Source organism: Ambystoma mexicanum, chromosome 7q (genome assembly GCF_040938575.1).
Source record: "Ambystoma mexicanum isolate Mex_15411 chromosome 7q, UKY_AmexF1_1, whole genome shotgun sequence".
NCBI classification, from domain to species: Eukaryota; Metazoa; Chordata; class Amphibia; order Caudata; family Ambystomatidae; genus Ambystoma; species Ambystoma mexicanum.
This window is the reverse complement of record NC_090941.1, coordinates 23,722,135-23,745,565: the sequence shown is the minus strand read 5'-3', so window position 1 is coordinate 23,745,565 and position 23,431 is coordinate 23,722,135. Positions and strand designations below refer to the sequence as shown.

The 23,431-nt window shown below is 46.5% G+C and overlaps 1 protein-coding gene across 2 annotated transcripts in view; it reads right to left on the bottom strand.

Annotated features, from left to right (window-relative positions):
• Positions 1 to 23,431, bottom strand: part of ACOT9 (acyl-CoA thioesterase 9) — an 872,728-nt gene that overhangs the window by 379,573 nt on the left and 469,724 nt on the right. For both annotated transcript variants that reach the window (XM_069639309.1, XM_069639308.1), the window contains 2 exons: positions 18,170 to 18,243; positions 1,112 to 1,179 (listed from right to left, as the gene is read on the bottom strand). In XM_069639309.1, coding sequence (XP_069495410.1) covers positions 1,112 to 1,179; positions 18,170 to 18,243 — 142 coding nt within the window. The remainder of the gene's footprint in view (positions 1 to 1,111; positions 1,180 to 18,169; positions 18,244 to 23,431) is intronic.

Here is a 23,431-nt window from a genome sequence, read left to right as displayed (position 1 = left end):
AGGCCCCTGAGGACTTGCGGAAATACAGGAATGAAACATTTTGTAAAGTTCCATTTAGGGACAAATACAAGTAAATTTAAAAAAACAAAAAACTAATTTACTGCTGCCATGTGCCTACTGCCCAAAACAAACGTAGGGTGATATAATCACTCAGGGCCCAAAAGAGGTGCTTAAAAAACACCCTTTTCTTAAGCGGTATACGAGCTACCATAATGGCATAGTCAGAGGTCAAAAAGAGGACAGAGATCCTAAAAAAAAGAAAAATGGACTGTGTATTCCCCAAAAATTGAATTCTGCTTTAACTGTTTTAAACCAATGCAAAGCCAAAAGATTGCATCCATTGTGATAAGACACATGCATTTTAATACTTAAACAAAATGTTATCCAGTCCTAATTCGACATCTCTAGTTATGCCCAGACTATTTAGAAGTTGGCTGAACTCGTAAAAGGGTAATAATGAAAGAAAATAGGAAGCATTTGCATTTACACATTTCTATTGGCAAAAAGCATCACTAATAATTTGTATACTTCTAGACTACCTTAACCCAAGACAAATAGGACATAGATCATTTTTTTTTTGTATCAGCCAAAAGAATATAAACAACTCATACATTACAAAGATAAAAAGAAAAAAAACACAAAATCAAATGCCTTAAATACATCACAGTCAAACAGTTGCATACATTCTTGCCTGCTGGTTTTCCTTCTTACATTCGAATACCCATAGTGTACAAATGATGTATTGCTAGCTTGCATTTTCTGCCTACAAGCCTTACAGAGGCGGGTTTTTATCACTTACCTGTGCTTAGGGAAAACATTTGTATAAAACCTTGGACATCTCTTTTATTTCGTTCTCACTGTAGTATTGCTGTTCGGGTGCTTCCATTGATAGCATCTCCAAGAGTACAGCCTGCCCTCGACCTGTGCTACTGATATGGAGGGGAAGAGGTATACAACTAAACTTACACACGTCTAAACTTTCTAACTGAAACACTGCTAGACCCAGTTTTAGTACATGAGTATAGGGCCTGAAACCCCCTGCTCTCTCTTGTACTGACTAGTATCTATTTGGCCACATCATTAATTATTCACATAAATAAAATGTACATACGTTCTCCTTGACTAAAAAGTTGTTCCTCTTCCGGACCCTCTGGGAGCATTGGATTGACAAAAGCAGCCCTGCAAAGACAAATAGGGAAAGCAACAAAAACTAAGTTAATTAGGGGTTTTAATTATTTCACTGATCTATAACATTCTGGTCAAATAAGATTGACTTATTTGGGAGAAAGTGAAAGGTGGTTCAACACAGTATTTATTTTATTTAAATGTTATAGCGCACACAGGCCCTGGAGCATGGTGGCGCCGTTACAGAAAATATTACTTATACAGGTTAAAGTGGTTACAGCAACATTACATACAAAAATGGTGGCAGAGAGAGATATGCAGGTTCTGTGGTTACACGAGTGCAGCATAACAAGCAGGCGAGAGAAGCAGGTGGCGATAGGACACAGTAATTGCATAGTGCATCACAACATATATGACAACATCTGTTCATATATAAAGAGTTACTAATGAATGTATCTTATAAGGTTACATTGTCTTCTTAGAGGAGACTTAACTAATATTGATCATATTACTGGCCTTTAGGAACACTGGCCAAGCCAGCCATCTGACTGACCAGTACTCTTGTCTGCATCATGGCTAGGAGACTTCAAAATCAGGAAAAAGGAGATTTGAAAGAGGATCGGAGGCTGAGAACATCAAGATAAGTTTAAAGACTGCAAATCCCATAGCTGCCAACTAACCCCATGCCATCAGTCTCAGCCTTGGTATTTTAGCCACCAATACTAAGAGGAGCGAGGGCCCATTTCAAAAAGACGCCCCCCACATTCCTGCTAAAGTGATAAGATAACCTTGCTGCAAGGTGGCTTGATGGCTACGTGAGAGGACGTTCCTTGGAGGAGCTTCCGATGATCCGATCCTGATAAGAAGTGATGGTTTTTGGCGGACTTTCGAGCCCACAGTGCATCTAAAGGCGTATGAAAGTGGGGGACACACGGTGCGTGCCCTCCCCAACGGCGAGACTGCATTTTCACGGAACTAGACCCCGAAGAAGGTGGCGGTCACGCAAAGGAAGGGGGAGCACCCAAGATGGCCGCCTGAGGACAAAGGGCCATAAAAGGTCCGACGAGTTGAGGAAGACAAGGTTGGTCGGAACGTGGGCGAGCCCAACCAGATAGACGGGCCGTATGCGCCTCGGGCTGAAAGCAAGAACATAAGGGCGAGCCCCCACTGCAGAGGCCATGGATCGTGGTGGGCTAGCAGAGTGAACCCAGGTTCAGCGACACCTCGCTGCGAAGGGGCCGGCGAGCGAACCCCACGAGGATACAGCTGGGCGCGTGGGCCCAACCGACGCAACAGGATGTCCTCCAAGGTGGTCCGACCCTGGATCAAACAGCCCACGATGGAGACCTATGCTAGGTCGCCCTCGGGCGCGGAAGGGGGCAAGAGCAAAGAAACCCCCGCGGCGGCGACGGACCCACCGGGTACTATCCAGGAGGTGCTGGCAGCAATTGCCGACCTGAAGGTGGCCTGGGAGACGAAGCTGGGCCTGGCCATGAAAGAGTTGCAAGAAGGCCTAAACCTCAAGATAGGAGCGGTCCGAGAAGAAGTGAACCTGTTGCGCCAGGATGTGCGAACGATCGCGGAGCGCACAGGGGAACTGGAGAAGGAGTTGGCCCCGACCGTGGAGGCGTGCAATACACACGCCAAGGAACTTCATGCCCTCGTGCAACGAGTGGGCAATTTGGAAGACAGAGCAGAGCAGGCGGAGGGGCGCGCCAGGCGCAATAACATTCGCATAGTGGGGGTACCGGAGGGAATGGAAGGATGAAACCCCACGGATTTCTTTGAAACCATGCTTTTGCAGGAGATTACAGGCGGAGAGCTGGCCCAGGGGTTTGCGGTTGAAAGGGCGCACAGGGCCCTGACCAGGAGACCGGCCCCAGGAGCCCCCCCGCGGCCGCTGATTGCAAAGATCTTGAACTATCGTGACCGCGAGAAGATTCTCAAATTTTGGGGGTCAGCGAATATAACAGCGTATCCGGATTACACGCTGCTCGTACAACGGAGTCGAATGAACTTTGGAACGGTGAAGAGGAGGCTCAGAGAAGCAGGCCACCGCTACATGTTGCTTTACCCCGCCAGGTTAAAGGTGTTTCATAAGAACAGATCCCTCTTCTTTGAGACGCCGAGCGAAGCGATGGAATGGTTGGATATGCAAGGTCGACCTCAGGAATCGAATGCCCAGACAGAAGCGGATGAAGATAAGTAGCACGTTGCGGAGGCACCCGTGAGGCCATAGCTATGACATTGGGACTGGAATATAGTTTGATATTGTGCTCGTGTAGGGGAAGTCACGGCATCTGCCGGCGGGTCCCGTTGAATTCACTTCTCCTAAATAGATGACTGGGAGCTCCTGGGGAGCAACCTCTGCACCCGATAGTATATTTAGTTAGGTCACTGTTAGATTGGTGACACCCCGCGGGGTCCTTGTTCTTGGTCACGAGACAGGTCCAGACGTGGGTAGGCCTGAGATCCAGGGATGGAGCTGGGCTATTGGTGGGGGTTGGCAGGGAGGGAGGAAGGGGGGGGGGGGAGTTGTGTGCAGTGGTGTGAGGTTGGGGAAGAGGGAGGGGGGCACGGTTCGTCAACAGTAGGGAAAGAGCCAGGAAACGACCCTACACGGGGAACATTATGGGGAGGGATGGGATGGAGATAGACCGACCAGATGGCATCGGGTAATCTTAGAATTGTGACCTGGAATGTACGGGGCCTCAACAGCTACCTTAAACGTAACAAAGTGATGTTGTATTTAAAGAGGATGCGCGTAGACATAGCCCTGCTGCAAGAGACCCACCTCACTAGGGAAAGGCTGGAGGTGGTCGGGAGGAAATGGAAGGGCACTGTAGTGGGAGCGACGTACTCTGCTTATGCCAGAGGGGTTGTCACCTGGGTGGCGCCCCATGTGCCGTTCCGAGTGCTTAATTCTACGGTGGACCCGGAGGGTAGAATGGTGGTGGTAACGGGTCTCTTGGAAAATAGAGAAGTACACATCATAAATTTGTACGCCCCCAATAACGATACATCGGCTTACTTTAGGACCCTCTACGGTAAACTTGGCCCCCTGGCGGGGTGCACGGTAGTGTGGGAGGGGACTTTAACTGTACCGTAGACCCCAGAATGGATAGGTCCAAGGACAGGGCAGGAAAAACGGCACCGGCGGCTAAAGCGCCGAGTACCTTACTGAAAGACCTAGGCCTAGAGGATGCGTGGAGAAGGCTGCACCCCACAGATAGACAGTACTCCCACTACACAGCGCCACATGATTTGTACACAAGGTTAGACTACATGTTTGTAACAGCCGGGATAGTGAGAGAAATAGAAGGAGCGGAATACAAAGCCTGAGTGTTGTCGGACCACTCGCCCTTGGTGGTAGACTGGAGACACCAGCCCCCACGACCGCAGATCCCTACATGGAGACTTAGGACCGATGCACTGCAGGATGTGGGGTTTCGGGAGGGTCTGAGGAATGCCATCGAAGAATATTTTTATACAAATACGGGAAGCGTATGTGGGCACATTGTGGGAAGCGTTTAAGGTGGTGGTGCGGGGGGTAGCTATTTCCCAAGGTAAGGGGCTACAGGGGGGGGTGGTCGAATGGGAGCTCCGGGAGGCGGAAAACGAGCTAGAAGAGCTCACGCGTTGCACGAGCACCGCTTATGACAACAGAACCAGAGTAGAGGAGCTACAGTTGTCCTGCAGCGCACTCTGGGACAAACTGTGCAGACTCAGCTACAGGAAATATACGGAGAGGATACATGCAGGGGGCGACAAGCCGGGCAGATTGCTGGCTTGGCTGTACAAGAGTAAGACCCCCCGCTCGGTGATTAGTGAGATTCAGGGTGAAGGAGGTAGCATATGCAACACCCAGAAAGAGGTAAATGAGGAATTTCTTAAGTTTTACAGACACTTGTATGAGGACGCAGAGGAGGATATGGGTCAAGACATACTGGACACATTGGGGGACATTGAGCTGCCCACCTTAGATGATCTAGTTCTGAGTTGGACGCACCCGTCACCTCGGATGAGCTGGAGGTAGTGATTCGGAACTTGCCCACTTGCAAGGCGCCGGGTTCGGATGGGCTGCCGAGCGAGTTCTACAAGACATACCAGCAAGAGTTGCTCCAGCCACTGCTTGCCACTTTCAACAAGGCCTATGAGAAGGGAGAACTCCTGTTGTCCCTCCGTGAGGCTGTAATCATCCCACTCCTGAAACCAGGCAAGCCGGCCGTGGAGCGCGGGTCTTACAGACCGTTGTCCATGCTCAACCAGGACAGCAAAAAACTCACTGCGGTGCTGGCTAATAGACTCAAGAGGGTGATTAAGAAATTGATGCACCCAGATCAGACGGGATATGTTCCGGGTAGGAACATCACAGATAACCACAGGAGGCTACACCATGTCATAGACCAAACTGAGGAAGACACAGGCGAGCTGGCTATAGTGTCGCTAGACGCGGTCAAGGCCTTCGACTCAGTACGATGGCCCTGGCTGAAAGCGGTCCTGAAGGGGTACGGAGTGGGACCTGGATACCTCAGATGGGTCCAGTTGTTTTACAACACCCCGATGGCGAGGGTCAAGACAGGGTCCACGGTCTCAGATTCTTGGCAACTGGGCAGAGGGACCAGACAGGGATGTCCCTGGTCACCTATGCTATACATACTCGCATTGGAGCCGCTGGAAATATGCCTGCGACAACAATATGGGGAGGTGGGCATAAACACGGCCAGTGGAGAGCATCTGATATTATATGCCGACGATATGCTCCTTTATTTGCGCTACCCAGAAGAAAACCTACAGTACGTCCTAGAGGTGATAGAACGGTACGCCATTCTCTCGGGGATATCGGTGAACCCTGGAAAGTCCAGCCTGTTCCCTTTGTGCAGATGTAGGAATGTCCCAGTGCAGAGGCTGCCTGTTCTGCCAATACCATGGCAGCCCGTAACATTCAGGTATTTGGGAATAAACATTTACCACAAGATCGAGACAGTACACAAGCACAACACGGAAAAGGCGATAGAGGGGATTAAGAACAGTATGGTATTTTGGTCCAGATTACCCCCGACCATGATGGGGAGGGCGGCCTTGCTCAAGATGGTGGTCCTGCCTAGATTCTTGCACTTCTTTATAAACGTCCTGTTTCTGATACCCAGGAGCCTATTCGCGAAACTTCAGTGTGTGTAGGGGTTTTGTGTGGCGCAGCTCTAGGAATAGGGCGGCTCTGTGGAAGCTCCAGAACCCGTGTGACAGGGGGGGGGGGGATAGGCCTGCCTAACTTCGAACTCTATTATCTGGCGGGGCAGCTGCAGTACGTGGCCAGGTGGCTCTCGACTGAAGACTCGGCGGAAGCTAGGCTCCTGTGCGAAGATACAGCCCCATACTTTCTGATGGAAGTGGTGTGGTTGGGCAGAGATAAACTGGTGGGCAAGGGGCGGCTACTGAGGTTGGGCTGGGAGATCTGGCACAGGACATGGAAGATTGGGGGGGACTCGGAACCATACTCCCAGCAGGCCCCTTTGGCGGTGCTGTGCGGGAGCGACTCTCAACTACTTGAATCGGTCCGCAGATACTGGGAACAGGTAGGCCTGGCCACCCTCGGGGACATATGGCAGGAAGGGGAGGCGGTGGACTTTCAGCGGCTGCAGGAAGAGACAGGAGTACATGGTGGCCAATATATAACCTACACTAGGCTGGTGAAAAAGACTAGAGAAAGATGGCCTGAGACAGTGCTGGCGGAGGATCCAGATGCCTCCCTGGAAACCATGTATGATGTATCGGAGGGCGGGCACGAAATATCGAGGATATATGAGCTCCTGCGAGTAAGGGCAGGGAAGGAGTTGCTCCAATTGAGACAAGATTGGGAGGAGGAGGTGGGAGGACCCATGACGGATGGGCAGTGGGAACGGGCCCAGAGGTACCATAAAAAGGTGTCCCGTAACGCGAGATTCCAACAGCTTAAATTGTATGTTACCCATAGGGCTTATTTAACCCCCGGGAAGATTGCAAAGTTCGGGGGATCAGCTATGCAGCAATGCCCCAGGTGTGGGGAGGTGAACGCGGGACTGCTACACATGTTTTGGGCTTGCCCAGAGGTGCATAGATTTTGGGATAAGGTCAAGATGAGGCTGGCTGGCGGGGGGGGGGGGGTGGTGCTGGATCTGGAATCGGCCTGGTCATGCATGCTTGGACTGTTCCCTAGACCCCGGCATTTGAAACACATAAGCAAGATGAAGGACCTGGCCTATGTCTTGGCCAAACGTAGGATTGCCATGGGCTGGAAGGCGGCCCACAGACCTAGGGTGGAGTTATGGTGGACAGACCTCTTGAGGTGGGCGGAAGCTGAATCCGTAGCCTGGTTTGAAGCGGTCACCAGGGGGGGCGAAGAAGAAGTAGGGCCCTTGCTGGCCTGGCGGCAATTGGTGGCCTCGTTGACAAACCCTCACCAGGGTGACAACGAAACAGAGGACCTGGTTGATGGCTGTCTGGGTAGCGCGCCACCCAAGGATGTTCCCGTAAACAACATGTGAGAACCGGCTCTAGTTTAAAGGGGAAGGGGCGAGTTTGAAAATGTGTTGGAATATGATGCTTTCCATGTTTTGAAACAGTTGTAATGTGTTTGTTTGACCTTAAAAAATATTTAAAAAAAAAATAAAAATAAAAAAAAGTGATAAGATAACGTTTTAGAGAGGTCGATCTTTGGCCGGCATGTACACATTTAAAGTGGCATAGCCTTTCGTTTTTGAAGAACGCTTCCTATAGCTTCATAGCATCAGCTCCACCCCACTGCTTCAATGAAATGGAAAGAGATGGTGAGTTCCTGCAGCTTATTATGGGACAAGTATATTGGGCTCTGCACTCCAGACCCAAGAAAGCCTACCAGTAGGGAGTTGAAACTCTAAAGTACCACTAACAAAAAGCTATTAAGCACTCTTTGGAAATAAGGCAGTATGAGGTAGCACTCTGCTAGTGTGAATAAATAATTCCTAGTCTTAGGAATTCTAAGACCACATTTTAGGCTCCCTCAAATTTTTGCTTTCTTCTGTCAATCACTGCACTTCTTTTTGGTGGCCAGAGGGACTCTTGTGCACAACATTTCTGCCCCAGGGTGCTTTTATAACTCTTCATTGTTTTCAAAGGTTAGGTTGGTAGCAGCTGTACTTTAGTTCTAGCTTCACCAGGGGTACAAGCCATTTTACTGAATTGGTAGCCCATTTTCGTAGCCAATTTAATCCTGCTCTCTACCATCTTGTATTTGAGTAACCACAAGGTGGTCTTACTATAGACGTTCTAACCACATGGGCTCAGTGAGCCCAAGTGGCAGTCTATATTCGTTTAAACAATTTAGACCAGTGTATGTCCCTGGGCTTTCTCTGCGAGGGTGCCCTTAGTTGAATGGGAGACCTGCCGACCGGTATGGTTGTTCATTCGACCTTTTGACCCCAGTCCCTGAAGGCCAGTCAATTTTTGCAGTGTACGTAATGCCCTGCCTACTCCATGCCTCTATTTCTACTTTGCTCTGATGTTTGCAAGGTCTGCAGACCTGCAGAAAGTTTCACGCAATATCCTGCAGTTTTTGCCATTTTAAACATTTACCAAGCCATACTGGCGGAGTACAGTGGTTTGTGCATATCCCAGTTTGGGTTTTCCAATCTGGGATTCTTTAAATCTCCTGTATCACTTCATGTGCTGTGTGGACTCTTCCTTTCTGCAACCGTTTTCTGAGCACTCCTAAAGTGACTGGGTGTGAAAGGTGGTGGTGGGGCGGAGGTTAATTACCTGCCCCTTTACATTTCTCCTCTACCCATCAGGGGTTCAGTGAGCTCTGGTCGAAGAACTAGAATTTTAGGACCTACCTCCGATTTTGAAAACATTTTTTAAGCCATGCTCTGCATTTCTGTCATTGTGGATGGATAATAACAGACCAGCTACATTTAGTGACACTATATTTTTCCCTGAAGTGTATTGCAAAGGTAACTTTCTAAAATGTCTCCAACTCTTCGTAAACTTTTGGCTATGGTTTTGCAATGTTTCCTACCCTCTATCACTAGGTTTAATTACCGTGTGTCTGTGCATTATTTTTAATACTATGTTCTAAATGGTCAAAATTAGCGTGGTGGGTCAGTGTTGGCCTTAGAAATGTAAACTATTTCACTCGTGGAATGAAACGTATACTTCCATTTTTCCTTCATCCCCTACCTATAATGTTAGGTGCAACCCACCAGGTCTAGAACCGCCAACATATAAGAGTGTGTTTTGTATTTTGGAAACTGATCTTAATTGTGCAGACCCATTGGGGACTGTACCTGCTTGCTAGGTTGTGTAGTTATTTTGGTCTCCCACTGTCAATGTATGTTGGGTGCCTATCTGAGATGTTGGAACCACAAAGGAAAAAGGGCGAGGTGTCTTGAGGCAATTACTGTTTTATGGCACAGAATGTAAGGTAGAATTTCATTTCATAATTCGACACCCCCCCATCACCTGCAAGTCCCTCGGCACTTTTTGCTGGACTCTTGGATTTTTTTTTTTTTTTAAATCAGTTCTCCTGAGTGGGTGGGAACATTTTTCCACACTCACCTAGTCTTTTTCAACCCTTTATGTTGTATCTTTTTGGACTCCTTCTTTCTTCCAAATTTTATGGCATCTGCAATTTATAATTGTAGCACATAGCACTTTCTGTGCAGTGTTGCTGGGTGCTCTTTGAGCAGCCCTTTTTATTTTCCTTGTGATAACAAATGTTATCAAGGACAGGGGGACATTGTTCACCCTACCTGACTTTGTGGAATCAGCATAACCCACCTTATGTGAAGTGCTGCGAGGACACATTGCTTCATTTTGTCCACTTCTCCTGTAACTTTCTAGTTACAGTGACAAGGTCATCCGAGTGGCTGGTGGCTTTTGATTATTTTCTACTGATTTTTGCAAACTTTACACGCAGGCTGCTGTTGCGGCAAGGGACACATGGGTCCCAATTGACCTTAAATGGTGGCAGTCTTCTTTTTTCACCAACTCAATGACTTGTCCTTTCTTGAGCCTTCCCCTACCTATGTGGTTGGGGGAGGTCCTGCAAGGTCTTTTGCCTTTGGCGGGCTTCCTTGCGAAAACCCAAATGGCTTCAAGTTTATGGACTGCTCGGTCCACCTCCTGGAGGTTGCACAATCACAGACTTCCTTACAGAGGGAGGTTGGAGTCTGATCCTTCCCGATTTAGAGAGAGCCTCTCCGCTTGATGCGAAAGGTTCACCCTCTTGAGGGTTAACTGCCTATCAGTAAGTCATCTTTGAATTCACATCTCCCGGGCTGGTATCTCAGGACGCCAGCTTCCCTTGCTGCGGCTGCAGACCAGCTTCCTGTTCCCAGAGACCTCGAGTCCTTAAATATCTACTTTATACAGCACGGACCGCCCCTGCATAACCTAAATCTCTTTCCAGTTGTTTCGAGGGCCCTCTTCATACGACCTTGTCGCAGTCCCTTGGTAATTCATCCTGGGATTATTGTTCATGTTTCCCTGCATCATCTTCATCACAGTTATGTTGAATCTTGCAGATCAACAGTACACAGTAGTACGCTCAGGATGGTTATTAGACCTAGTAACCAGGGTCAGGCTTGTTAAGGAAAGCATTTAGGGAGGTTATTCACGGTATGGGAGTCTTTATCCCTATTAGGAGAATCTCTCCCTATGAGGTCCTGCCGCATGTTACCACCCCTAGGTGGACTTTGGTAGCGGCTTCACCTCCCTAGCCTCATAGGGAAGGGCTCTCGGAGGAGAAGTGACATCCTGTGAATCGTCGCACTGGGCAGATGAGGTGGCATTCAGGCTGTCCATGATTGGACAGCCCATCCAGTTTGAATGGTGCAGATCCTTGCTATTGATGGTGTTGGGCATGACTCCAGCTTGAATTCAGGTTAAAAGGAGGATTCCTGGAGCCATTTTGCAGATCATCTGAGCCACGACCATCCAAATGAAGACATGCAATCTATTCCTGCACGCATCCAGCATTTTCTATGCTGAAGGCCTTTATCATTGCTTCATTGGCTGGGCTGGTGGGAATAATCATTCTCAACCCCTGAGTTTCCTGCCCTTGAAGCCTGCAGAAGGGTCCTGGAACCATTCTGTGGGCCGACCAGCTTCCACGTGGGCTTCCACGCTGCATTGGTCGTTGTCCAGAGTTTGGACTAGAGACTCGGCAGAACCTCGACTAGTGAAACAAAAGCGCCCCTCCTCTGCAGTTGCAGCTCTCCAGCATGAACAGGGGTGTCACAGGGCTACCATCTTTGTTTTTGCTACAAGGGTCAACTTCCATCATTTGATTGTGGTAGCCAGCACAGACTTCCACCTGCATTGTGTCTTGGGGGGGGGGGGGGGTCTTCATCATGCCAGGGTCATTGGGCTGGCCAGTGCCAAACCGCTTCACCAGAGTGCAGAACCACCAATTAGCCAGACTTCAATCCAGACCCAAAAGTGACCTCTGCACCAATGATGTATAGACCCACTCCAAAGGAAGCAAGACATGAAACATGTGACCCAGTAATTTCAGGAGCCTCAGAAGTGGTCCATGAGTGAATCAGAGTACAGGGGATACGTTAGCCTACCCGTTTCTACCACCCCACCCTTCCATAGGATTTAAGAGTTTTTAAAAAAGATTTTTCTTTTCGCTGCTTTTCTCCAATAGACTTTGATGGGGCACCCTTTATTTTTTTTTTATATAGTTTTATGTCTCCTTGCCTGACATTTAGAGGCAAGTAAAGCCTTCTGCTTTTCTTCACTTGTCTTTTTGCTCATTTGTATGGGGAAAGTGATCAGTCTATAAGACCCATCATTGCTGAGAGACTATGGCTCTCTCTATGGATTTCTTGTTAAGTTTAAACGGCCTGAAGTGAAGTGAAGTGACGACACTTTGTATGCTTATAACTTTTTTGTTTTGTAGCTTTTTGGTAACAAAAACAAAAAGGTCCAGGATGGGCTTGTGTTAGGCAGAATCCTGTGCAGTGCCCTTAGGGACCACTACACACAATTAAGACTACAGGTGGCAATAAAAGTTTTATCTTTGGTACAAGCCTGTACTTCTAAGTTATAGTGGTAGCAGAGCAGCCAGGCTTATCTCAAGAGTATATGAGCAGTAGCAGAGATTACACAAAGGGACCACAATTACTGGAGCTCAAGCAAACACTGACTCAAGGTTTCAGGTAAAAAATATAAGTACATTTATTTTTAAACCATCAGTTATAAACACAACACCTCTATTAAACTTTAAACAAAACCACACGTTAAATATACTGCAACTAACCAATTCACTTTGTACAGTATGTCTCAAGGTAAGTATCCCTTGTTTGAATGAAACAGTGTTATGAACAAAACAAGATACCGCAGATACGGTTGCGATCACTTTTTGACAGTTCGGTCTACTCAAACGCATATCCGTGACATGAAATGCTACCGGGGCAAAAACACACTTATCACCCGAGATACCCAGAGGGAGTTGGAGGCAAAAATCACAGGCAATATTTTGGTTAGGCAGACAGCATTGAGAAACACTCAGAAACAGGAGTTCAAAAGTCAAAAGGTCGGAGCCAGGGTTAAGTGACCGCGGAGAGCTGTTGTCGAAGATCACACCGTTCGACAGTTCACGATGCAGTGTAGCCCAAAAGTACTTTGATGTGTCAATGTTTGGAAGCAAAAGTTAAGGAGGAAAGACAAGGGCGAGCCTTGAAGATGAAGAAAATGGATTCACCCAGTTTCCTCAAGTAGAGCACAGTACCTTATTCCACTGATGCAGCTGGTGCCCTGGCAGTTGTTCCTGGTTTCCCGCAGACCCACGATTCCTGGAGCTTCGTTGTGGTGGAGGATGTCTGAAGGGGGTCTGCACCACCCAGGGATGAAGCCGGCAGCAGTGACAACGAATAAAAGGTGCGCTCCTTAAGAACAGGAGAGGCTCGGCAGGTGGCTATCCGGACCACTACAGCAGTGTGCAGCGATTTCGACCACGTCGGAGATCTCCGACTGAAGACGAGCTGGTTATCCCCACCAGGCTCAAGGGAAGACTCCGGACTAAATCTTCTCTTAGTCATCGAAGGGTAGATGGCTTAGGACTGCAGCAGGGCTTCACCGGGATGGGGTAGTTGCAGCAGCCGTTGTTCCCTCTGCTTCTCTTCGGTTCTTTGTAGTTCGAGGCGACTGACTTCTAGCCCAAGAGACCTGCCTTTTATGCGCAAAACCCCCATTCACACAGCCTGGCTTTCAATCACGCAGCAGAGGGGTTGTCCAGCCAGGACAACCACCTCAGCCAATCATGGCAAAGTGCGACTTGGGTTTCCTATGATACCCTGTGCAGAAAGATGATTTGGTCAAGCGGGTTTATGTTCGAGGCTAATATAATAGCCAAGAACAGTACCACTTTTATCCAATATAATCGCGGTAGAAAAAGTTAGGGTAGATACCACTGCCACCAGCCAAGTCAATGTTAAAAGAGCAAAACAATGCTCAGGAAGGTGCAGACAGAAAAGGAGTACAGATTAGCCCTTTTCAGTACTCCATGTAAGATGGGGTGTATTGGGTCTGTGGTAAAAAAATGACTATGTAAAGTAAATGGCAACTTTACCTTTCTCTGGGGGACAGTAGTCAGCCCCAGCGAAATGGAGCCAGAGGGAAGTCTTAAAGACAACCCTGGGTTCCTGCACAAAAGGTGCTGTGTAACCCATACAAGAACAGGGGCACCTGGAGTGGTGTGCTCCAGTGCCCAAGATCACACAATAAGTAAAAACACATAGGCCAAAACACATGTAAGAGTGGAAAAAGGATGTACACTCTTACCAGGTGGAATAAATAAACTCCAGAAATCCAGAAAAGTTGCTGGGGGACTCACTAGGTGAGGGAAATTAGCCATAGAAGGAGAATTCTCCCTAACAGCTTGTTAGGTAAAATGTTCATAATTATAATACATCTTCCTGACCTGTGTCAACCCCAGAACCCTTTGCTTGGACTTGGCCTCTATTTGTCCTTGTCCCTAGGTGAGTGGGAATCAAAAACACATGAGAATGAGCAAAAAGGGCTCTCTCTCTCCATGATTACTAATTAGAAGGCCTAGAGTCCAGCAAAAGAGCTGGAGGTCTCCAAGGTTGAAGGGAATTAACAGAGAAAAGGTGAATACTCCCTAACAAGGAGTCCAAAACACTGTAGCCCTTGACTGAAAGGAACTGGTTCCTACTGGGGGGCTGGCTGTCCTGATTGAACAGCCAGACCGCCCCTTTCTGTAAACTACAGAGAGTGTTTGTAAAAGTTGTACTGTAGTTCCTGATAAATATTCTGATTTTTCAAGCTGCTGACAAGTCGGCCACTGGGGCTGAAGCCAAAGAGGATGAAAATACATCTGTAGTGATTTCCAGCAACCAGAGAGCCTGCAGTGTAACTGGAGCCTTATTAAACCCTTCCTTCCAATCGACCTGGGGATCCTAAATGCGACTCCTCCTACCCAGAGGCTAGTGAGATCCCCTAGTCTTGAGAAGACCTGCAAAATGAGCCATGCTTCGATGTGACATGACCTTGCTGGGCTGCAAAACACCAATACCAGGTGAACTCAAACCTGAGTGAAGTGCAACGTCTTCCGAAATCCAATTTCATCCGAAACTTTGGAGAACTCCTGCTGGTCCTCCAGAGACGGGATTTGAATCCATGAAGTCCACTCACCAGAGTGCAGGACAGAGTGAAAAGAATCTGACCAGCAATATTCATCCTTCATGTGGTTCCTGTAAAAGGGTGCCAAATTCACAGAGCCGCTGCAAAGAATCCTTTGTTGGAAGCATCTCCCGTTGATGACTGCCACCAGTTTTCCTTCAGTCTTCAGACCAAGAACCCAAGAACTGGATCCTGTGCTGCTGCATACGGAGGTGGCTTGGGTAGTACTTTAAGTCTTTTGTGAATCCTGTGAGGCTCAGTGGACGGTTCGAATGTTTGGGAATTTGCCCATACCATTCGCCAAGGCCTAATGCTGGAACACATAGGGAGCCTTCTGTGAAGTCCCTGAACACTTTTCCAACTCTGAAGCTAATAGTTACTTATTGAAGACGATATCCTCTGGACCTTTGACTTCCCTGTACCTGAACCCTATCCTAACCGGCCTACAGTTGGCTCCTAGACCTCTACAGTCCCTCCTCTGCCTCAAATAAAACTCATGCTGTAGACTAGGGACGGACTTTGATAAGGCTTCGGTCTTGAAAATATCACAATAATATACTTGTAGTTCACACTAACTCTATACAAGTATCTCTGTAATATAAGTGTCTAGAAGAACAATTTACTTACCCCTGGTAACTTTGTTACGATTGGATGTTACTCCCACGTATTCCTCATCTTATGATAACTATCTCTCCAGCTTTACTGCTTCGGAAACAAATTTAGACAGAGGGCGCTGTATGCAGTGTCGTCGAGTTGATGCCCTCGAGGGCCTCCGTTCAACATCATCATCAGTATAAGTAGCGCATGCAGCCACCGTTGTCTTCAGTTCGGTTTTTTCCCCTTCTGAAGAGGAATTACCAGGCGTACCCCAGACCGTAGGCTCACAGAAAGCGTAAAGTGTAATAACACATAAGTTGTACGGCAGGGTAGGCTGGGAGCGGCGATTAGCAATACGTGGGAGGAACATCCAATCGAAAGAACGTTACATGGGGTAAGTAACGTTCTTTGAATGGATTGTGTCCTCCCACGTATTCCTCATCTTATGATAGACTCCCAAAGCAGTAATAATTTGGAAGTGGGAGTACCAATCAAATTTAGATCCAATCATGGACCGAATGGAGGATAGCTTTTGCAAAAAGTCCTCCCTGACAGGAAGATGAATCCAGACAGTAATGTTTTACGAATGTATGGATAGACGACCAAGTGGCCACTGATCAAATATCATTGATTGGGAAAACCTATGAAGAGCAGCAGAGGTTGCCATGCCCCTTGTGGAATTAACCCTTAGGCCTTCCAGCGGATCCTTGCCCGCTAATCTGTAGCATTCGCCAATAGCCAGAATGATCCATCTCGATATTGTTTGTTTAGTACTGCAAGTCCCAATTTGGAACCAGTATAGCCAATAAAAAGTTCATCTCGGCGAAATTTAGCATTTCTGGATATATAAAAACCGAGAGCCCATATTTGTGTCCAATATATATATAGCCTACCCTCCTCCTTTCCGGGATGAGGAGGTGGATAGAATGTTGGTAAGGTAGTTTTGTGTGACAAGTGGAAGTCGGAGAGTACCTTCGGTAAAAAATAAGGCTTTACCCTGAGAGCAACTTTGTCTTAATGGAATACCATATGAGGAGGTTTGCAAGAAAGAGCCTGCAACTCGCTTAACCTGCGGGCTGATGTTACTGCAATAAGCAAAACGGTTTTTAATTTCAAGAGTCTTAAAGGACATGAATGTAAAGTCTCAAAGGGAATACAAGTTAAAAACTTGAGGTCTGAAACAAGTTCATTGAATGGAAGTGGTGGGTATACATTAGTAAGGCCTTTCAAGAATTGGACTATCAGACTATCATCTTAAAATATGAATCCTGCTCCGAGGACCGCTTGGAAACGGAAAGCGCTGATAGGTAACCCTTAATAGTTCCAATCTGGAGCCCCAGATTTGCTAAATGTAACAAAGGAAAGCACCAAAGGTGTGTCGCATAGAAATGGATCCACATTCTTATCCTTGCACCAGTTGCTGAACTTGTTCCAACGGCAACAGTCCAAAGATTTAATGCTGGCCTTCTGGCCGAAAGCAAAATCTCCATTACGTCATCTGGGAGGTCCCAATCCTTGTATATCAACCTTTCAGAAACCATGCATGAAGGCAGAGTGTCTTGACCTCTGGATAGCAAACCTGACCTTCCTCTTGCGAGAGAAGATCCTCTTTTTGTGGAAGACGTATTGGAGGGCAGATGGACATGTCCAGAAGGTCCGGATACAACGTCCTCCAGACCCAATCTGGTGCTGCTGCTTCCTCCAGTGCTTTGCTTTGCTTAGAGTGTGCTTTCGTGCTCCGCCTTTTATCCGTGTGGGTAAGTGTGATGGAAGTCAGGAGTGTGTAATGGTTAGTAATTGCTCGACCCTGCCTCACCATTGTATTGGGACATGTCAGGTATACGGCTCGGGTGTTAGTCCGTTTTTCTCTCACAGTGAGCTGTACCTGAGAAAGTGTTCGTGTTGGGAAAGGGGTTGGGGAATGAGTTCCCAAGTATCCTACTTGGTAGGATGGGGTAAAGGTGTTACAGGGAAGGGGATACGGTGTCTCGAAATTCTGGTGTCCCACTTCCATTCCCCAAAGACCCCTAACCCAGGTGATCCTCCCACATTGGTCCACCCCCAGGAACTGGATCCAAAAGCGATTGCCTTGCCCCCGGGGACTAGCGGGTGAGACACCTTCAGTTTTCTTACATTTCACGATCACTCGTCTGCTTGGATACATTTCTTATTGAACTGTAATAGAGAGTTATAAAATAACCATGCAACACTGTGCAATATAAACCAGAAAACACTATGAAAAACGTTCACATCAAAGTTGGAACGCTAAATTTGACAAAAATTTGTCTTAAGAGCCTGGAGCAGTTGTATTACAAGCAGTAGAGCATTTTTTACTTTTGAATGCGCACCTAAAAAAGACACAACTTGCCAACTTCAGATGAAACTATTTTAGTATGGTTTGATATTTTACCAAGAAAGGTTATGCAGTACACTTGTATGTCACACAAGGCCTAAATTAAGAGTGGTCTTCCCACATTGATGGCAACAAGGACCTTTCATGCTCTAAGCATATTCTGTGCATGGCCTAATCTGGCAGTTTTTCATGTACAAAGTGCAGCACCTTCCTTAGACAAAGAGCATTTCAGTATTTCAAATGCGCAGACGTAAATAGGTGGATATAAGGTGAAGCAAATATTGAATTTTCCTAGGTAGATTAGATAAGGAAAAAGTAAGAAAATTATGTATTTCAAAGCTTGATCAGTTTTAATATACTAAGTTTATGTAGCGTTCTATCTCCAGAACGTGACTGTGAATGAGATTTTTTAAAAAGGCAAGGACATACCTCTTGTTTTCTGGGTCTCTAGCCACCATGACGAATGATGCATCTAATACAGGACAGTAAACACCATCATGGAGCTAAACAGCAAAGAAACAAAACACAAGTAATTCCTCAGGGAGCCTAGAGTTCAATTGTTATGGTATTCAAATGCAGGACACCTCACAAGTAGAATAGCCATTTATGCATGTGAAAAATCTGTGAGAAATATGCTAAAAGTAGCACATTAACTAAACAGCTGAAAATCATTTCTGTATATGTGAATAAGAACATGGAAAACAGGTTTCTTTTAACTTAAAGGCATGGTCTAGTTAACATTTTTATTGTCCCTACGGGTCGGCCATGTTTTTTTAAGCCTAAGTGGCTCGATTTTAGAAAACTTTCCTATGAACCTTACCCGGGTTTTCGTCCATTAAACGCACGCGAAAACAAGCACCAGGGAGCTGCCATTTTGTGATAATCCTATCATTTCCCCCATCGCCCTGGCTGACCTGCTTTTGCGGCACTAAATCATATCCCCCGCCCCTGAGCCTGTCATCAGCAGACTCGTACCACCCATTTCCCAACGCCAAAGCACGTCTTGTGTCAACATTTGCTGCGCTTCAGCTAATGACGTGTCGCCATGGAAATGGCAGGACGCCTCTTTCCTCAATAAGTATAAACAGACCCTTTCACAACACACAGCAGCATATTTTCGATTCCATTACTCTCTCTGTGTTACTTTGAGTATTCTGTGACTCGTTTCTGTGCTCTGGTCAGCTACCTTCGCCGCTTGTAGCCCCGGTGAACACCTGTACCATCTCGGTAAATTATTTTACTTTGTTTACCACACAATGGCTACAATAATGCCCTACATGTACGAGCCCGAGTATACCGAGGAGGAACTACTGGAAAGGGAAGCATGCGAAAACGATGGGGATTCGGACGGCAGTTGGCAGAACGAATCAACAGATGAAGAGCCTGGGCCTAGTCGCATGGACGGCGTCTCCACCTGGTGCACATGCAATCGGTGCGAGCTAATGCCGACCGAGGAGGAGAACTGCTGCTGCCGAGAAAACCACGGGATGCCTGGCCTACATTTCGGAAGGCGAGCCACGACCGCAATGCATCACCGAGCTGCCAGACTTCAGGGCAGCCTGCCTCACACGGGCCGTGTTGAGGATAATGATGGTGCTTATGCACCAACTTCGCGCAACTGTTCGTCCTCGTAATCCGAGTAACGAGTAAGTATACTCTGCTTGTCATGCCACTCCTATTTCATGTTCTTCTACTATATCCAAAATTACATCTACATATTGTAACGCATGTAAGTCGTTCAATAGTGTGCATTGTCTAGATAGCATTTGTCCGTGTAGAATGCCATTAGTTACAAGAATTGTCATTGACAACAAACGTTTATTAAACTTATCTTGGTCATTTAAAAACAGTTTGTTTCATTCCTTTTCACAGGTGGTACAGGCTGGTGGCCTATCGTTCCTTTACATGGTGGCTCCACGGGAGGCTTGGACACCGCGTTCGAAGAGTGATACCCGCCTGTGCCGTTCGTGCCATTAGAGAAACGTTCCCGAGTGACAGCGGTCAGTACAGGGGATTTTCTCTCGCTGTGCTGCAACCTGACCTGTATAATCTTTAAAGTCTTGTATTTTTGTGTCATGAAAATAAGATAAAAAATAAAACACCACATATATTTTAACAACGGTTGTTTTGATTTTTTAAATGAATCAAGTGTGTCTCCATTTAAGGATGGACGTCAGACATCTGTGCTCCGAATGGGTGAAGGTCTGGTCGCTGTGAAGCAGGGTGGTCACTATCTATCTAAGCTAACATAACATATTCTCGATAATTCATGCACTAAATAACACTTGTTCAAAGTCTTTCAGTAGGTTTTGTCTCTATAAAAGTCACACATATATCTATACTAACAATTACCATTGGATTATACAGGCCCAATGGTCTTGACCACTATAATACACCAGTTGAAGTGTGGGTCTGTGCTCACAAGAATCTCCGGTATGTGGCATTTGTTATTGATAAGCAACGATATACTATCAAAGGCGGTTCGCGCCAGTAGATGAGCGCTGGCATGGGGGGCTGTCAGGGGCGCGAAAGGCCAAGGTGCCAAACTGCATGTACACTTCAAAAGGTATCCCACGCCAAGGGGCAATCGGTCACATGGCCTCCTCAGACCCTGTGTCTCCAGCCAGGCCTCCCCTTGAAGCAGGCCGCCCCCCTGCAATCCACATAAGTGTGTCTCCATTCAGCAGCCTTCCTGTGCCTTATCTGCACGCCCTAGGCCCATCCATCCCACCCCCCTCTATCAAAGGCGGTTCTCACCCGGGGATGAGTGCTGGCATGGGGGGCTGTGACGGGCGCAAACGGCCAAGGTGCCAAACAGCATGTACACTTCAAAAGGTATCCCACGCCCGGGGGCCATTGCTCACATGGCCTCCTCAGACCCCGTGTCTCCAGCCAGGCCTCCCCTTCAAGCAGGCCGCCCCCCTAAAACCACGACATACATACGTCATTCATTCACAAACACACCCCTGCTTCTAATACTTTATAAACCACTTGATATGTCTCATGAGAACATCTTTGTGCTTTTCAAGTCAACTCCTGAACGTGTTACCTGGCAACCACCGAGATCTACGCTAATCTGCTCGTCGTCGTGCTATCCGTGAACTTCTGTGACCGCTTAGAGCAAACCCATCAGTGTGCTACCTGTGGCCACCCACCTATTCTCCTGCAACATACTGCTCTGCTTGCTGAATCCAACTGTTTGTTGGTCAAGGTAAGGCCATGTATCCTAGTCATATTTCGCAGATTTTCGAATTTCTATCTATTTGCGAGTAGAGTACACAATAGTGCTATGTTCATTGGTCTCATTGCTATTGACTTGAGTTTCCATTGCTATGCTATCAATAGATCTATTTATTTTCATCTGTGTCTATTGTCATCGAATTGCATCCTTCGGGGGGTCCAGTCTATAATGTAAGCATGTTTCCTTCTCGTGCAAGACAGAACATCCAAGGGACGAGTCACATGTTCAGATTTTAGTCACATCATTTATACATTTCTGCAACTTATGCAAATACTAAGCCGCACATAATGAACTGGTATAGTTCCTGCGACCAAAACAAACCTTGCATTGATCATTGTATGATTCATTTACTTTTGTATCAAATCTTTATTCTTGAAGATTGTATAATGTTGATATTTACTTTTCAGATTTATCAACAATGCCTGCCTGTTCGATTAGCGGTTGCCCTTCGAAGACCCATGCAAAATCTGAAGGCACTACAATGCATGTATTCCCGAAAACTGTTGATCGAATAAGAGAATGGGTCAGACATTGCGGATATCCACTGGATGAGCTGGAAAGTAGAGTCCAACAAGTCTTACAGGACAAGAGGGGTGATCGATACCGCATCTGCAGCCGGCACTTTTCCTTGGATATGTACACAACATCTTGGGTAACAAAGAAGAATAAACGGCGAACGACCCGAAAATTGCTCGAAAACGCTATTCCCACTCTATTCGTCTACATTCCGCCACCGGTGAGTCAAGTGTCCGGATTTAGCTTTAGGCCTTGCGGTAGTGTGTAGGTAGGCGAACGGATTAATTGATATTGTAGGTGTTCTATCCCTTGTAATCATTTCGATATTGATAGGAGTATAGTTTTTTGAATAATTACATTTGTCAATATATTCTTTTTCGATTTCATAACCCACAAAAGCAATGTATATATATGGGAACAGGGAACTGTGCTGTATTGAGCATTTTTCAAGTATTCTGTCGCCTTACATGGCTATTTTTAATATTGGCATTTCATTATCAATCATTCATTTACCTTTACAACTTCTTGACTATTCCTTGAATCTGAAGCAAGAACATTCTACATCCTTGACGTGGTCGCAGTTATCAACCACTTCTAGCGCGTATCAGGTAATCTTACTAGGCTAATCCGCTACAGACTTGTTTTATGCATGTCAAGTAATAGTTTTATTTTATCGTGTAATTATTTTACCGAATGTTTGGTTAGTGCTTTCCAATTGATATACACCTTAGTTATCGTCAACTGGTGTTTGTTTTCAGTTATAATTAGTGTTATCCATACTAATGCAAGTACTGTCTTTCAGGGAGATGCTGAAGCGTCCGCCACATCTACAACATTTCTAGATGTTCTTCACCAGCAGGAGGTATGGATACTAACAGCTCCATCGAGCGTCATCATCAGAGCTGGAATTCTTGTCGTTTGATTGTTCTACACAATGTTTCATTCGTGGTTAGCCGTTGATATGTACCTGTGCTGTCGACCCCAGGTGTGTGTTATGTTTTCACTATTGTAATCCTCACTAATGCAAGTACTATGTTTCAGGCAGTTGATGGAGCGTCAACCCCTGCACTTGATGCAGAGCCTGACATTCAAGTAATTCCAGGGGAAGTGGAAGCGGGACCATGCGTATACGAATCGGCGCAACAGCTTTCGGAAGTGCGCACTACATTTGCAACATCCATAGATATTCTTCAGCAGCACGAGGTATGGATACTGACAGCTCCATCATGCGTGATCATATAACGTGATTCCATTTGCTATACTTTCTTCCCTATTAACGCAAGTGCTGTGTTTCAGGGAGACGACCAAGCTTCCACCACAATCACAACATCTCATTTAGATGATGCAGATGTAAAGGAATTGGAGAAATAAGTTGATGAAATGTGATCATATTTAGATTTTCATTGATTCTTTTGGACAATGCAGCATTTGTGGTTATCTCTTTATATGTACATGTGCCGTCGACCCCAAGTGTGTGTTATGTTTCCAATATTGAAAAGCATACTAATGCAAGTACTGTGTTTCACGGAGATGCGGATGCCTCCTCTCCAATACAACCATTCATGGCAGTCCATGCAGAGCCAGAGGTATGGATACTGACAGCTCCATCGAAATGGATAATCACTGGTCGAATACTTGTCGTTTGATTGTTGTACACAATGTTTAAATCGTGTTTGGCTATTGAGATGTACCCGTGTGTTCGTCCTCACGTGTGTTTTATGCTAACAACATTTTGATACATAGTAATGAAAGTACCATGTTTCAGGGAGACGATGGAGCCTCATTCCTTGCCGTCTATGCGGATACAGAAAATATAGTCGTTGCAGCGCAAGAGGAAGGGAGGACATGCGGAAACGAATCGGAGCTACAGCGTGCAGATGTTGAAGGTCGAATCAAAAAAGTTGCAAAGAAAAAAAAACAAAAAAAGGTTAGTT